This window comes from Miniopterus schreibersii (assembly GCF_964146895.1).
Source record: "Miniopterus schreibersii genome assembly, chromosome: 3".
Lineage (NCBI taxonomy): Eukaryota > Metazoa > Chordata > Mammalia > Chiroptera > Miniopteridae > Miniopterus > Miniopterus schreibersii.
This window is the reverse complement of record NC_138103.1, coordinates 54,314,184-54,329,435: the sequence shown is the minus strand read 5'-3', so window position 1 is coordinate 54,329,435 and position 15,252 is coordinate 54,314,184. Positions and strand designations below refer to the sequence as shown.

At 38.5% G+C, this 15,252-nt stretch overlaps 1 protein-coding gene across 1 annotated transcript in view; it reads right to left on the bottom strand.

Moving 5' to 3' along the window:
* Window positions 1-15,252, bottom strand: part of KIAA0825 — a 330,258-nt gene that overhangs the window by 149,905 nt on the left and 165,101 nt on the right. The window contains exons 18-19 of the mRNA XM_081133727.1: window positions 12,074-12,229; window positions 9,959-10,053 (exon numbers count right to left, since the gene is read on the bottom strand). Of these exons, the coding sequence (XP_080989853.1) occupies window positions 9,959-10,053; window positions 12,074-12,229 (251 nt within the window). The remainder of the gene's footprint in view (window positions 1-9,958; window positions 10,054-12,073; window positions 12,230-15,252) is intronic.

The following is a 15,252-nucleotide window of genomic DNA, read 5'->3' as shown; positions in this document are numbered from 1 at the left end:
AACGCACGGATAGTATTTACGGAGCATGCTCTATGTCCCAGACCTTGTGCTGAAAATTTGCTGGGAGTTAAACTTTTTGATCTGCCCACTCAAAAAGAAAGGTGCTGCTGTGATCTCTTATACGGGTAAGATAAAGGAGACTTAGATAAGCTGGTGGGGAAAGATTCGGGACCGGGGTTACTATGCTCCAGGATGGGCAATGGCCCTAATAAAGGAGGCACTGGGTGAATGGGGGGACCAGAGGGAGGCGGCCTTGAAACTGCAGCCGAGTCTGGGTTTAGTGCCACAGGCAAGGGAGCCACACTGAAATGCTGAAGTGCAGGAGTGGCAGAAAAACATTATATTTTGAAATCTCTATATTTCACTCTAGGTTTTACTCCTTTGACCATTTGGTAATTTGTAAAGCAAGTTTGCCTGTGTCCTTTTATGTTCCACCGTGATTCTATCAGCATCAGGAAGTAATCTACACATTCATGGAGTGTGATACGGAAAATCAAAACAAAGAAAAGTCTGGAAGTAATAAAGGAAAGGCTAGCTAAATTGTGCTGCATTAATTTGGTATAATGCTGTCATTAAAAATAAAAATTATGCCTTCACATGATTGAGTGGCAAACATAGTTTTGTGAAAAATACAGAGCTCACAATTGTTGGTATTGATGCCACCTCGTTGTGACTGTGCAAAAAGAGGTGGGTGCTGTGTGCACCAGAAGAGCATGAGGAGAAATGAAGAGTGGAGCCGGACCGTGGGATTCAATCATAAACATGCTATTTCTGTGCTTTAAAATGTTAGTGTTAACTTCTATTTGTTTTAATAATAATGTAACATTTAAAAAATAAAAGCAGATTAATCCAGCAGAGATAAATGATTAAAAGTTAAGGATGAGCAGAATGTCTAGGTTTCAGTGGATGAGGGCACTGGGTTTCGAGAGTGGAGCCTTGGGGATAAAAGGTAATGGCTGTGAGAAACGTTGAGAGGGCATTCAGGGTCTAGCAGGATATAAATGACCAAAAATGGAAACTTCGCAAAGTAATTCAAGGCTTCTAGGCTGAGACTAGAAAACTGTTGGTGCTATAAATTGAAATCTCAGAACTCTAAACAGGAGGCAGCTTTCTGATGAAGACAATTATGCTGTTAGAGCTTCTATACATTAAGATATTATGACACTGAAAAATCCAAGTGTATGTGATCTGGAGTCTTATTAAACAATTAGAACTGTAGCTACAGGTGACTCAGGGGCATAGATTGAGCCTAATCCATTCTGATCACATGAATTTCTTCGCTAAAGTAGCATTTTAAAAAATAGAATTTGGATGTTTTTACCTAAGTCTGCACTCACCTTCCCTTTCACGTTATACTTGCCTTCACATATTTTTTTGCCCAGCCCCTAAGGCATTTGGTTTTGATACCTGGGATAAGCCCTTGAAGCTGCTGAAGTGAATGCCTTGGCTGCAGAAAAGGAGGGGGGAAGGGTATAGAGTGTGAGAGTGGAAGACTGAGGCAAAGGAAGCCTTTGCAATATCTGAGGAAGCAATAAATCAGAACGTCTGTCTTTAATAGGAATTCCAGAAACTAAATGTGACTGGGAATGGGGCAGAGAGAGTGATCAATACTGTAAAGGAAAAACTCCCTACTCAGTACCAAGAGAAACCAAAGACTCACACGCAGATATAACCTCATTTCAGAATGAACAGGAGGAAAAAAGTTATTTTAGGGAGAAAAAGAATCAGTCTGGCGTCAGATTTCTCACACACAGCATAAAGCACAGGAAGATACAGTTTCTTTATAAAGTTACACTGACTACAAAGGGTCCACACAAGGAAATTTTTTCAGTGATTTTGATTGTGAGGATTGTTAACATTATGCATTTGTCATAACTCAGAGCTGTACACCAAGAAGAGTGAATGGGACTTTATGTAAATTTAATAAAATATTTAAAAACCAAATTGATTTTAAAATAGGGTTTATAATATATCACATAAAGGTGACCAATAGAAGAACTGAAATTAAAATTTTATTAGCAGAACTTGAAGGGGAGGGGAAAGTACGAGGCAGTGTAAGTTAAATTCTATATTTTTCATTTCAAGGAATCAATATTATTAAGTTGATGAATTAAAAAAATTAGTGGTATAGCATATCCCTTATATTTTTCAACCAAAATGAATAAAAACAGAAATGGTTCAAATGGTTACACATGGAGTGGAATTTGTGTGACTTAGGGACTGAGAAGGGGAACTTTTTAATTTCATATCTTATCTTCCTGTACCATTTGAAATGTGCATTGCTTATAGTTTATTACAAAAAAATTCAAAATTATAAGAATACAGATATTCTGAATACAAAAACATTTTTTAAAATTTCCCCCAGATTTCATATTATTATCAGATTTGGAGCTACACCGTCAAGGTATATAAAGGTGAGAGTTTTGTTTACAGTGTGAGAAAGTACTACAGGTATTCAGACTAATTTCGTATACAGCACATCAGAAAAGTACTGTAGTAAGTAATAAAAATGTTATAAATGTTAATATAGAAAGTGAACAATATTATTAGTTAGTTAGATTTGTTATATTTTATAGACCTTTCAATTTCTCTCATAATTTTGTCATAGTAAAAATATCTTCAAATAGATAATTTCCTCTCTCTATGTTATTGTAGCAGCATAAACACTGAGAAGTTCAATGATGACCAATAAGCCTGAAAGCAGTCAATGGTCTTCTCATCTTCCTCCAAACTGAATCAATGGGCCTATGACAGCTACTCCTGGCAGAACCCATGTTAAAACTTTTTGTAGAAAGACATTACAGATACTTTGGGGTCTGCACAAGATTTGACAGGGAGAAGACTTAAAGAATAGTTATTGAAAAAGGAATGTACTCCATACAGGCATGTTTTTAATAGCTTTTGATCCATTGCAGGAACCCCAAAGTGCCAGTATGTGAATGCATAATTGGGTAGAAGAAAATTCATTATAAAGTAAATTTTGGTTCAACTTGACAAGCAAATAATTCCCCTATGGCTCCTTTTGAGAAAATTATTATACCTTCCTTTCATCAAAATGTTGCCAATTCTGCATTTCTGTCAATAGCATTTAACATATTTATTTAGGTTGTCTGATTTCTACCTCACTAAAGTAATGGAGACCTTCATTTAAATCACATCCCTGTTAACTTATATAACACATACACATACAACCCCTCCATATCTAAGAGAATCACTCTGCATCCCCTCCACGGTAGTCATGGAAATGCACCACACACATCTGCTGCAGTGAGCATGGTGACTAATGGCCCTGGCTGTCATTTCTCTGCATTTACCATCGCACTGGTGAGCAGGCCAGGCTTCCCCCAAGCTGACTGCAGCGCGTCTGAGCACAGTGGAGGTGCTAGTGCCAGCCCAGTCCTGCAGGCCATGAGACTCCTTCAGTGTGAGACTTTAGCTCAAGGAGTCCCCATTGGCCTTGTCAAAACTTTCTTAGGACTACGCTGCTATCTGAGACTCTTCCTACCCAATGCCCCTCCCCCTTTCACTGGTCGGATGTGTAACTTGGTCTAAAGGGTTTTTTTGCCTACCCCTCCTCCCTACTCTTTATCCTTTATGTGCACCCCCCACCCCTAAGCCCCCCAAAACCTCTTGTAACTCTAATCCCATCTCAGCATCTGCTCGTAGGATGTGAACCAACACATGCACTCTGAAGAAATGGCAAGCATGGTGCTTCTACCTAAAGATTACCTGGGCCACACTGTCTTCAAAGAGAAAGAACATACCTAACTTTTATGCAAACTAGGAGTGGAGTTAGCTGAGCTGCCAAGCTTCCTTGGGAATGTCTTTTACATCTGAGATGCAGATTCTCTTCCTCAGTCGCTAGCCATAGTCTCTAAGCCGGCCTTCCCTCCTTTTAGTTATTCTGTCCCTCTACCCCAGCTGTTATTAATGTCCTAAAGAAGCTCTCCTTTGTACTTAACAGCTTTGGTGATTCCCTCAAATCTAGTAGTTAAAGTCCAAATGTCTTAGCCCTCAGGACCTCCACAACCTAAAAAGTCAACTTACCTCTCAAGTTTCAACTAGAAGAAAAGCTCTCTTTCTCCAAGGCTGGAGACAAGAAGCAAAGGCCTGGAGATGATAGAAACAAAACTGAGGTTTAGGAAGGAAAGTTGGGAGATTTATACAGGGCGGGGCAAAAGTAGGTTTACAGTTGTTTGTATGGAAACTAATACCATAACTAATAAATAATACGACAACAATAAACTCTGCTTCTCATACTCACAACTGTAAGCCTACTTTGCCCCACCCTGTGTTAGATGGCTTTATTTTCCTGGTAAAGTAAGGGGTGACAAGCCAGTTCCTGAGAAAGATACAGGGAGTTAGAGAGAAGAGACAAGTGTTGCGACAGCCAAAGTGAAAATTTGAAGTGAATCAGAAATTCTGTGGAGTAGCACTCAAGGACCCTTTGAGCTATATGATATTCTCCAGCAAATTGTTACTTTACTCAAAATGAATGCTTTTCACAAAGTAAATGCTCCGAAATATTTGTTGACTGACTACAGCAAGCAAAGCTCTAGAAGCAGCAGAGAGAAGTAGTTAAGAACACAGATGAGGGCCAGCTCCTAGAGCTCTGCGCCTCACCAGGAAAATGACGGTCATATGCTGCTTATGTTACTAGGTTTTTGTAAGGTTTTACAGTTAAATGTACCCATGGAATTCACTTCAATTAAGCCAGCCATGGCAAGTGCCCGCTCCATTTGCCATCTTCAATATCAGTATTTTCACAGTGACTATAGAGCTAACAAAAAAATGTTGACCAAAGGGTACACATTTCCAGTTCTAAGATGATCTAATGTGCAGCATGGTGATTAGAGTTAATAATACTGTATTAAACACAACTTATGACATGGTTACATTCCAATAAACCCATTGCAAGTTGAAAATTCATTTAATACATCTAACCTACCAAACATCAGAGCTTAACCTAGCCTACCTAAAATGTACTCACAACACTTACGTTAGCCTACAGTTGGGCAAAATCATCTAACACAATGGATACACTGTGGAGCATCAGTTTACCCGCGTGACTGCACGGCTGCCTGGGCACGACAGCTCACTGCCCCTGCCCAGCATCGGGAGGGAGCATCACACCACATATCGCTAGCCCAGGAAAATATCAAAATTCAAACTCTGAAATATGATTTCTATTGAATGCGTATCACTTTTGTACCATCATAAAGTTGAAAAATCTAGGTCCAATCATTATACGTCGGGGATCATCTGTACGTGAAAGTTACTAAGAAAGTGGATCTTAAATGTTCTCACCACAAAAACAAATGGTAATTATGGGATGTGATGGAGTTAGCACTATGGTGGTAATCATTTTGCAATATATAAGTGCATCAAATCAACACCTACAAACTTATACAATGTTACATGTCAATTATATCTCGATAAAATGAGGAAAAAAACCTTGACTAGAAATATGGTATAGTAGATAAAGCACCAGGTATAGTCAGGAGACTTCATTTCCAGTTCCAGATGCCATTTGAGATCTGTGACCTCCGGCATGTCATGTAATGTCTTGCAGCCTCACTGGTACCTGTCTCTAATTACATAGTTGAAATGAGGGTCAAAGGAGAGTTGTGTGAAAGTACTTTACACACCGTAATGAACAACATATAGAAGTTATCGATCAGAAGCCAATACATGTGCAGGGTTTTGTTTGGTTCATGTACTAAAGCCCTAACTTGTAGGAATCCTGAGGATCAGAGTGTTAAATATACACATATGAAATAAACGTTAGACAATCTCTTTGCAAAACACACGCTGAGCTAGGATTTCAGGACAGGAAGGAAGCTTGCTCCTGTTTGAGGATGGCCATGTGAGGGGAGTCACTGAGTCTGGGGCCTTTTAGTGGGGGTGGGAAGAAAAGGGTTTTCTAAGGAGCTAGAGCATGAAAACCCCCACTTTGAATGTCACAGCATATGTAATGGCCCAGAGGTGTGTATTCATAAAATCAGTGGCCCCTTTTTCTGAAACTCACCTCTCCGTCACCGGCTGCCTCTGCTACATCAGGAGCTGACTGCCAGGAGCAAACTACACACCCTGTGCTAACGGCCGCTCCGCCTGAGACCAGTCGCTGGAGAGCAGTGTGTGCACTTAAAGGCCAGGGACAATGTTTTCTACTCTACACACCCAGGGCACACGCGCTATAATCTGATACAGCGTAAAGGTGTTTTAATCATTACTACAATTAAAAGCAAACAATCAACTCCACAGATCAAGGACTCTTAAAACATGTTTTCTAACCCCTGTTTCCTCTCAGACGTATGTCTGGTTATTGTCCACCTGGAAAGGCCCCAAAGCGATGGCTAGGAACCTGCCACCACCCCTTCTGCTGTTCCTGCCATCGTGTTTAATTGCGTTTGCTCAACTCAAAGCCAAACTCATGCGCAGTATATTTAGGGGGTTAAGAAAGCACAGCATCCCACTGCATTCGCAGATTACTTTCAACACCACAGTTCTTGGGAATTAGTCTGGAATAAATAAGGTAAAGAGAAAAGAGGCAACATAAATTTGTTCCAGTGACAAAGAAAACAGTATCGAAATGGCAATCTGGAGATTCACCATGAATGAAGGAGTGGAGAGTGTGCCTTCTGGTGCGCTCTCCTGCAAATGCAATCACCGTCCCGTTCCCCAGCCTGGATTTATTTTCAAGTGGGTGAGAAAGCAAGCAAAAAACTAATAGTAAGAAACTGTGAAAAGTCCTTTTATAATTTCAAAAGATCAATGCACAATCTTATATAGCATTAAAGGTAAAGGTGTAGAACTGATATATATGTTAATTTTCTGAACCTCTAAGAAGCCTTTTTTTTTCCCCTACAAGGGCAAACTTTCTAAGTTGAAAAACATAAATCATTAATATATATTCAGGATCTCTTTTCTGAGGTCTTGGCAACTGCGGATTTCCTCAAATGTCTTGGAAAAAAGTCACAAATTTACAAAGGCTTGGTTAGATACTTTTGTCAGCTAACTCGACCTCAAAATGTTCAACTTACATTTTTAGTATCACTTAACAAATACTAACCCTATCGCCCAAATGTCAAAGAACTTCTGAACCAGGGAGTAAAGAGTAGACTTTGTTGCTGAAGAGTTTTTGGCTTGAACTGGATCAATTAATTAAAAATAAAGACCAGTGTTTTGTGCTTTGAATCTGAGCCAAACTTTACATAATAATAAAAATAACAGGCATTTTAACCATACAGAGCTTAACTGACCTGATTCTTACCCAAGTCTGGAAAATGAAGAGAAAGAATACGCGTGCAGATGTTTTCCGTGAGGTTCTTCCAGAGTATACTATTGGCACCGACATAAATATTGATTGCACAGCACATTTAGAGAAAGCCAACCCTGTGCTCATCTGCCAGGGGCTGACTTTTTCTCTGCAACCTTGTTCCTTATTTGTTAATTAATTCAACAAATATTACTCAGAGCCGATGACAAGCCCTAGGGTTGTTACAGGTACTGAAGACACAGAGTAAGATGGGTTGGGTGCTGTTCTCCTGGAGTTTATGTTCTGCCCTGGGGGTTAGGGTTAAGAGGACAAACAGAAACTAAGGTCTCAGAGAGCGATGACTCAGTTAAGAAAGCACAGCAGAGTAGAAGGCTGGGGTGACTCAGAGGGTGACTTGAGATGGGTGATAAGGAGAGGCCTCACTGAGGAGCAGCATGTGCTCCAGGTGGACAAGATGGCACTGGCCATGTGGAGAGCTGAGGGAACTGCAATGACAAAGACCATAAAATTGGAAAGAGCTTGGGGAATCCCAAGAGCAGGAAGGAGGCAATGAACTTAAAGCTCGTGACTTAGAGGGAAATGTTTTGAGATGAGGCCTGATAGTGAGCTGAGGACGTAAGATGGCACATATAACTTCTAAAAGTTCCACGTTCTGTGGTTTCATTTTCAAATAACTATTTTCAGATAACCATGTTTTCAAGAATTCAATGCATTTTTTTTTTTTAAATCAGCATTCTCAGATAAGCCCAAACAAGAGAGTCTCTTAGAGAAAATATCAGAAACCATTTTCTTACCAGTTCAGTATTAATCAAGTCTCATAAATAATGTTCTGAAATTAAATGGGAAAGTGCTAAAAGAGATTAAAAACTCTCAGGTGTCTTTCATCCCTCTAAAGTAGATCAATTATGTCCCTTGTAGCTGTGGTGTGTGGTCGTTTGGAGTAGAATACTTTTCATGCCATTCTTTAAAAATCTAAGGCTCTTATTAAGATGAGATTCTAGCTGTTTCTATTAAAAATTCATGATCCTTTTCCAAGAGAACTGTTTTTGACCTGTTACTTCTGGCTAAATTTGTGGGAGTTCTTTTCTTCCACTCCTGCATATAATACTTCAGGGAAATAGACTTTAATAGCTATTGACCTAATTGAAGTATATCTCAATTTGTTAAACAAAAATAACAATATGCAATTTTGGTGAAAACACAAATTCGCTTCAAAGTGAATATTCGTCAGAGCAAATGCAGTAAGTTTTGAAGGATGTGCTGCCCCTACAGTACCGTTTAGTGGACTGGAAGCGGCAATTCAGCGCTGGAGAAACTTAGTAAAATGTAACGCAGTTAACATATATAAAATCCAAACTTTCCAAATAGCGGGAAACAAATGACTTACTTTTCCTAGTTTGTTTCCGGATAGGCGTTTAATGTTGTGTAAACATTATGTAACCATTGGTCCAACACAAGACCTGGCCTCTGTTGCACGGCTCCTACCTCCCACCTCTCTAAGCAGCTTCGGGGCAGGACAGGAGCACCTCTGGGGCCCGGGCACGAAGAGGGCACATTGTGGACGGCTGCCTGCCAGGTGGTAAGCTTACCGCGAGAAGGCTCCGCCCTTGATGGGGAAGATTTTGGATTGTTCAGCTTTGTCCATGATGAGGGGGTGAACTTTATTCAGGGGTAAAAATATTAGGAATACCATTGTGACCATACATCTAAGCTACAGCTGTTATTGGCAATAAAGATGCCTTTTTTTTTATTTTTTAAATGTTCATCTAGGAAATACTGGAGTCTCTCTCTCTCTCTTAAGATATTTTCTTGTGGGCACCCAGATTTCTCAAGGACGATTTGACAATTGTACTATGTCACTGTCATTATTCTTTCAGGAAAAATGATACAATATATTTTTCAAACAATATAGGAATACATTCTACATCACAAAGATTATATAGATTTTTCATATGTAAGTATAAGCAAACAGATTATACTTGAACAATAAAGGTGTCTCACACATATATATCTTACTTGAAAATGTGATACTTAACAAAGAAACCCAATTTTTAAAACTTATACCTTATACTTTTCTCTGAAAATTTTAAAGGTATTTTTAGAAACCATGCTAATTGATCAAAAATATAAAGAAAATATTTATAATGTTGTGCAAAATAAATTAAATGCTTAGATTCCTTGGCTAAAATCACATTATTTCATTGGGTTGTCCTGTGGTGTGTGTGTGTGTGAGGAATATGCAACTGAGAGGGCCAAATAGCAAGACAGAGCCAAAATAACTGGCTGAAAAGCAAAAAATTCAATCATAACAGTTTTACTTATATGTTTCCCCTGATTAAACTAGTTGATTTGGCTAGGCATTTTGTATGCATTCATTAAATTGTTGTAAACAAAGGCACAGTAATATATGACATTCAAGTCAATAACTTTCGGTGTTTACAGTTCTGAACTATTATATACACAGAGTCAAAACATTTAAAATTCCAACTAAAATCAACTAATTTCAGAAAAAATTGTACTGCCTTTTGGAAATGTTTACTATGTAAAAACAGCACTTAGAAAATATATTTCATATAATTTCAGATATATATACCTACAGACACCTATATATCCTATATGTAAAGGATTATATATACGTATTTTTCCCCCAACCAGATTCCCCCAAATCCTCAATCTTACCTGTTTCTGAGCAGTACACTGAAGGTCATCTTATCCAGTCCCAGGTAATTTGGCAGCAAGTTTGACCAATTCCAGTTCCATTTTGTGATGGCTGACTGTTGATAAATGAGAAGACGCTATTGTTAGTTATTAATCAGAGTTAATATGATCAGTAAATTAAAGCTCCAGCTGTGATAGACTAACTAAGAAGGAGGGGGGTCCAGAACAAGGACTTAGACAGATAACATCAATCATGTCCACAGAAGAAGGTTTTTATTCCAATAAGACAGCAATTAATTTATAAATCCATTTGAGGGTGTAGTCATTATTTATAAAAATATAAATCAATTTCCTGAGTCGTCATTCTTCCAAGTGCTAATGGCATTTGCCCAACAAGTTCCTCTGAGAGGATGACTCTTTGAAGAGCAAAGCAAAATAACTGGTAACTTGTTCATATATCAGCTTAAGGTCTTTTTTAGCACCCAGAAGTGTGAGTAAGAAAACAAACTTGAGGCCCTGGCTGGGTACCTCAGCAGGTTAGAGCATCATCCCGATATGCCAAGGTTGCGGGTTCGGTCCCTAGTCAGGGCACATACAAGGATCAACCAATGAATGTGTAATAAGTGGAAGAGCAAGTCCATGTTTCCCTCTCTTTCTTCCTTCCTCTTTTTCCCCCTCTAGAATCAATGGATTAAAAAAAAGTAAGAAAGAAAAGGAAACAAACTCAGAAGTACACAACCCAAATTATCAGATGCAGCTTAATCAGAGTGTGATGTTAATGTTATCTTTTTGGTTAAGAAAATGCTTTAAAGGGGAAATTATAAGGGCCTATAAATGTAAATAACATAAGTGATTCTTCTTTTTCTAATTTAATAGATAATTTCACAACAGAGTAAGGAGGAAAATTACTGTGAAAGATAATCTCATTTCAGAACTGAATAAAACATGCCATTTATTTAAATGAAGTGAGGATAATTTAACAGCCACAATGATTATTTATGGTTTGGAGCAACCTAACGTACAACACAGGAAAGCAGCCAATAAGCTCAAGCTTATACAATATATATTTGGCTTTAAAGTATTACAGATGCTTCTACTCCTTAAACTAAATAGTTTTGATAATAAGAGTACAGGCTGATGCTTAAAATCCAACAAGAACTATGCCCTGTCACCCGCTGATTAATGGAGCACTCCAATCCTGTCATGGAGCAGCAGAATTCTGCCCCGGGTTGTCAGCATTTGAAGGTCTTACTCTACTACAGTATTGATGAGTGTAGACGAGGGCTGTAACGGGCATGGTAAAAATATTATCTGCATCCCGAATTAGGCCATTGTTTTAATTCTTATTTTCATCAGAGCTCTAGGTCAAGCAATCCTTCTCTTCTGCCCTGTTGGTTCAAATAGTCTGTCAAGAGGCTTCTCGGAAAAGCCACCAAAAGGATGAATAAAGGGAAAGCAACCTCAGATTTCAAATATGTTGGCACAAAGGCACTGCTTTGAATATAACCACTGGAACATTCGGCTGAAACACAGGCATAGCCTGACATTTAAAAGTGTGTGGCGTTTATCACATTGACTTTATTCCAAACATCCTGACTTTAAGATCATTAGTAAATTCATTTTAAATTCAGGAACGTACTTAGGGTCATATAAAAAAAGCTAATTTACCTCATGCCACCTAAAATAGGAGCTCAGTGCTCTAGTTATAATTAATTGTCAACTATTTTATAATTTACCTGATAAATTTGATAAATTGGTAAAGATTCCAAGGCTTTTTGTGAGTGTGGGTATTATGGGATGGGGGTGTGGGGAAGCAAAGGAGGGGAAGACTGTTACAAAATGCCTGATTTTTCAGTCCTTCTGTAGACACAGCCAAACAGATGTTCCCTCTGCCCACAGTGAACTGACCTGGTCAAAAGCTAAATTTTATGGACCAAACATATGAATCAGTTTGACAAATAGGAAGAAGGTAAAATAACTTTTCAAAGTCAATTTGTGCAGACCATGCAAATAAACATAAGGCCTTTTGCTTCCTAGAGAAAAGGCTTATGAGTAAATATTCAAACACAAACCATTTTTTTTCCCCTTACTAGTGTAAAGAAACCACACGTTTAAATTAAATGTACCATTACATACCTGATCTAGCATGTTTTCACTAAACGCCTGGTGCACATGGAAAGGGTTAAAGGCAGAAGGCTGATCTTCCACACTCAAGGTTGTTTTTAAAGGTCGGATGGGTAATGGCTTTTCCTCTGAACCATTCATAGAAAACAGCTGTTCTTTTAAATACTCCTTCAAGGGGGAAAAAATTACAAGTCATTGTGGTGGGAAGCATATATTCTCTTTAAAAATAAACTGATCAATATCCAAATCTACTCTTTCAGCACATTTGCCAGATTACAGTGTATTACTTGCCTCAGGACAGAATACATTTTCCGGAGAAACACAGCAGAGTACTAATCAGTTTTGCAATAAACCCATCAAAAACAGGTTCACCTAATATATAGGATAGATTAGAAAACCCTTTAACAAATTCTCACATAAGGAACATTTGCTTGATAAACCAGAATCTTTTTAATAGGCATTATCTTGTCATTGGTTCATGTGTTAACATCGCCGGTTACCAAAACTTCACTCAGGTGCATGATTAGTCACAGGATAAGATTGTTCATTCATTTATTAAGTGTAATTGCTATCCACTCCATATTCAGCCGAGTGCTAAGTACTCTGATATTTCACTACAAGCTGCCTCACTCTACGTAGAATTAATGATAATGCAAGCTCCTCAATTCTATTTCCATGCTGTGGCCTGAAAAATATCAAGGTACAAAAGAAGATCAAAATGTGTAATTCTAACCCGCCAGCTGCCAGGACCAGCCTGAGCAAAAATAGTCAATCTACCAGAGGCATGGATACGTGGTAGAACTGACAGATCTCAGAGGAAAGGTGGGTGGGGACAGCTGGATGAAGGAAGGTGACTAGTTGACATATATGCATACCCCAGGGACACAGACAACAGAGTGGCGATGGCCAAAGGGAGGGGAGGGCGGGGTCTGGGTGGAGGCCGGCAAAGGTTTGGGGGAAGTGGGAGACATCTGCAATAGTGTCAACAATGAAAAACAGTCAATCTACTGCATTATTCCTCATTTCCATCCATAAACAAATAAGATGAATACCCCTAATCTATTTTATAGGACTCTTTGGAAAGCAACAAATAAAAATGAAGGTTTCTGATAAACCATCAAATGTTTGCTATGAATAAGCAAGTCATGCAATAAATAAGTGTTGTTCCAATTTTTAGGATGTCAATATAATTTTTTTTTCAAGATTAGGATTAAGACTAAGTTAAGAATTTGAGAGTTGGAAAGGACTTCGAAAGTTTTCGAGAAAATCTTGTTACCATAAGTCTGATGCACAGATGAGCCTAATCAGTCTCACCAGGGAGCTGGTAAGAACAAGAGAACTGCAGGCACCGCCAAGTTAAGGTCTGACTGTTAAGATGTCCTGGGAAATTGGTAGGCACATGAAAGTCTGAGAGACTCTAGCTCATGCTACATTCAATGGTCAATGGTTGGCTCTGAAAGGTTAGGGACAAGCTTGAGGTCACTCAGGGATGAGTGGTAGAGTTGGGGAAAGAAGCCACATCTCTGGTCTCAGTCCACTGTGCTTTTGCCCTGTTGCTCTATAACTTCATGAATAGAGAATGCCCACTGTATTCATTGTGAAATGCAAATTTCAGATCCCCAAACCCTGAAAATCTAAAAAAAAAATGCTACCTAAGTTAACACTAATAATCATTTCTTAAACTTGCTCATGGTGGGTCATATCTCTTTTAAAAAATCAATTCTATACTATTTGATAACACAGATTCTTACTAAAATTATTAGATAATGTTAAAGCCATCAGAAAATAATTTTGTGCGTAGATTTATATTTCTGAACAGAAACAAATTTTTCTCCATTGTGATTTCTGAAAGAAATTTTAAAAAGAAATAAAATCCCCTCCTTACCTCAGAAAAAAATGCTTTATTTTTACTAATAATCTTCCTCACTAATTTCCTCTTATGTGACTATATTTTGGGCTTTTTTATTTCCACAATTCAAAACAGAAAAAGTGCTCTGCTGCAAGTTGTAAGCACATTTTCTCTCTTAATTTCTCTGACCTCTCCTCTATATTGACACTTGTCATTTCCACTTCTTAAAAGTCTCAGATTTTCTGTGACATTGCTTTAACCAGATTTATTACTAATCTGGTATATTTCTTTAAAAGCAATATATTCTTTAAATATTCTTTCTTGAACACCTTCCCTGTGCAGTTAAATAAAAGCTTATTTATCTACCCATCGTTTCTCTACTTCTCTTCACGGAAACTCTCCACCAATTTCATGACCTCAACTACCATATTCATTGAAGGTCACCAGATCTATACTCCCAGCTGCCCTCATCTGCGCTCCTGGCCAGGACTTCTGTGTTCCTTTATCTCAAAGACCAACATTTTAAAACTCATTTTTTGCTCATGACTTTGCTGCTCTCAATGGCACACAGATTGTTCCCCTCACCCAGGCCTGTACCTGTAGATGCTTCTATCTTTACATTTTCGAATACTTAGTGGCACACCTGAAAGCGCTGAAGCTTCATAGTGCCACTCATCAAATGAACAAACATCACAGTGCAAATTCACCTATAGCATAAGCAAACGTCACAGTATAAAAGCAGCCATGAGAATTATGCTAGTCACTTAACCACCCTTGTGTTGTTATTTGGGTTTAACGCCTGTGTTGGTTCCGTAGTCACAAGGCAACGTTCTCTCTACTTCTTTGGTTCTACCCTCACCTTACATTATGAGTCTTAGCTTCCAGCAGTGCAACTCACTGACCACAATAAGCCTCCAAGTACTTAGCTTGACACCCCATGTGACAGACCTTGCTATAACAGCAAGTATATTGAATTGTAATGAAAGAACTATAATAACTTTGACCTTAATCAAAATGCGGTGATGCCCCAGGAAAGGGTCTTACATACATTAGGTCTCAAAGCATACCTCTTCAGAACAACTGCTTCAGAGTCCCACAAGCTCCATGAGGAAAAACAGCCTTTGAATTTTCTGAATATCCAACTTAATTTTTGTTGTTTTTACTTACTGGTGATTACTGATCTTTTTGAGTTATGAACCTTTTAAAAAGAGGACTAGCCTATCGGTTCTCAATCTATACCAGCCATTGCTGACCTCAGAACTGCTGTAAAGCCATTTTACTAAGGATCTGAGTGAATCCTGCTACAACATCTGTTCCTCAGCAATCAATAGTTATTTTGACC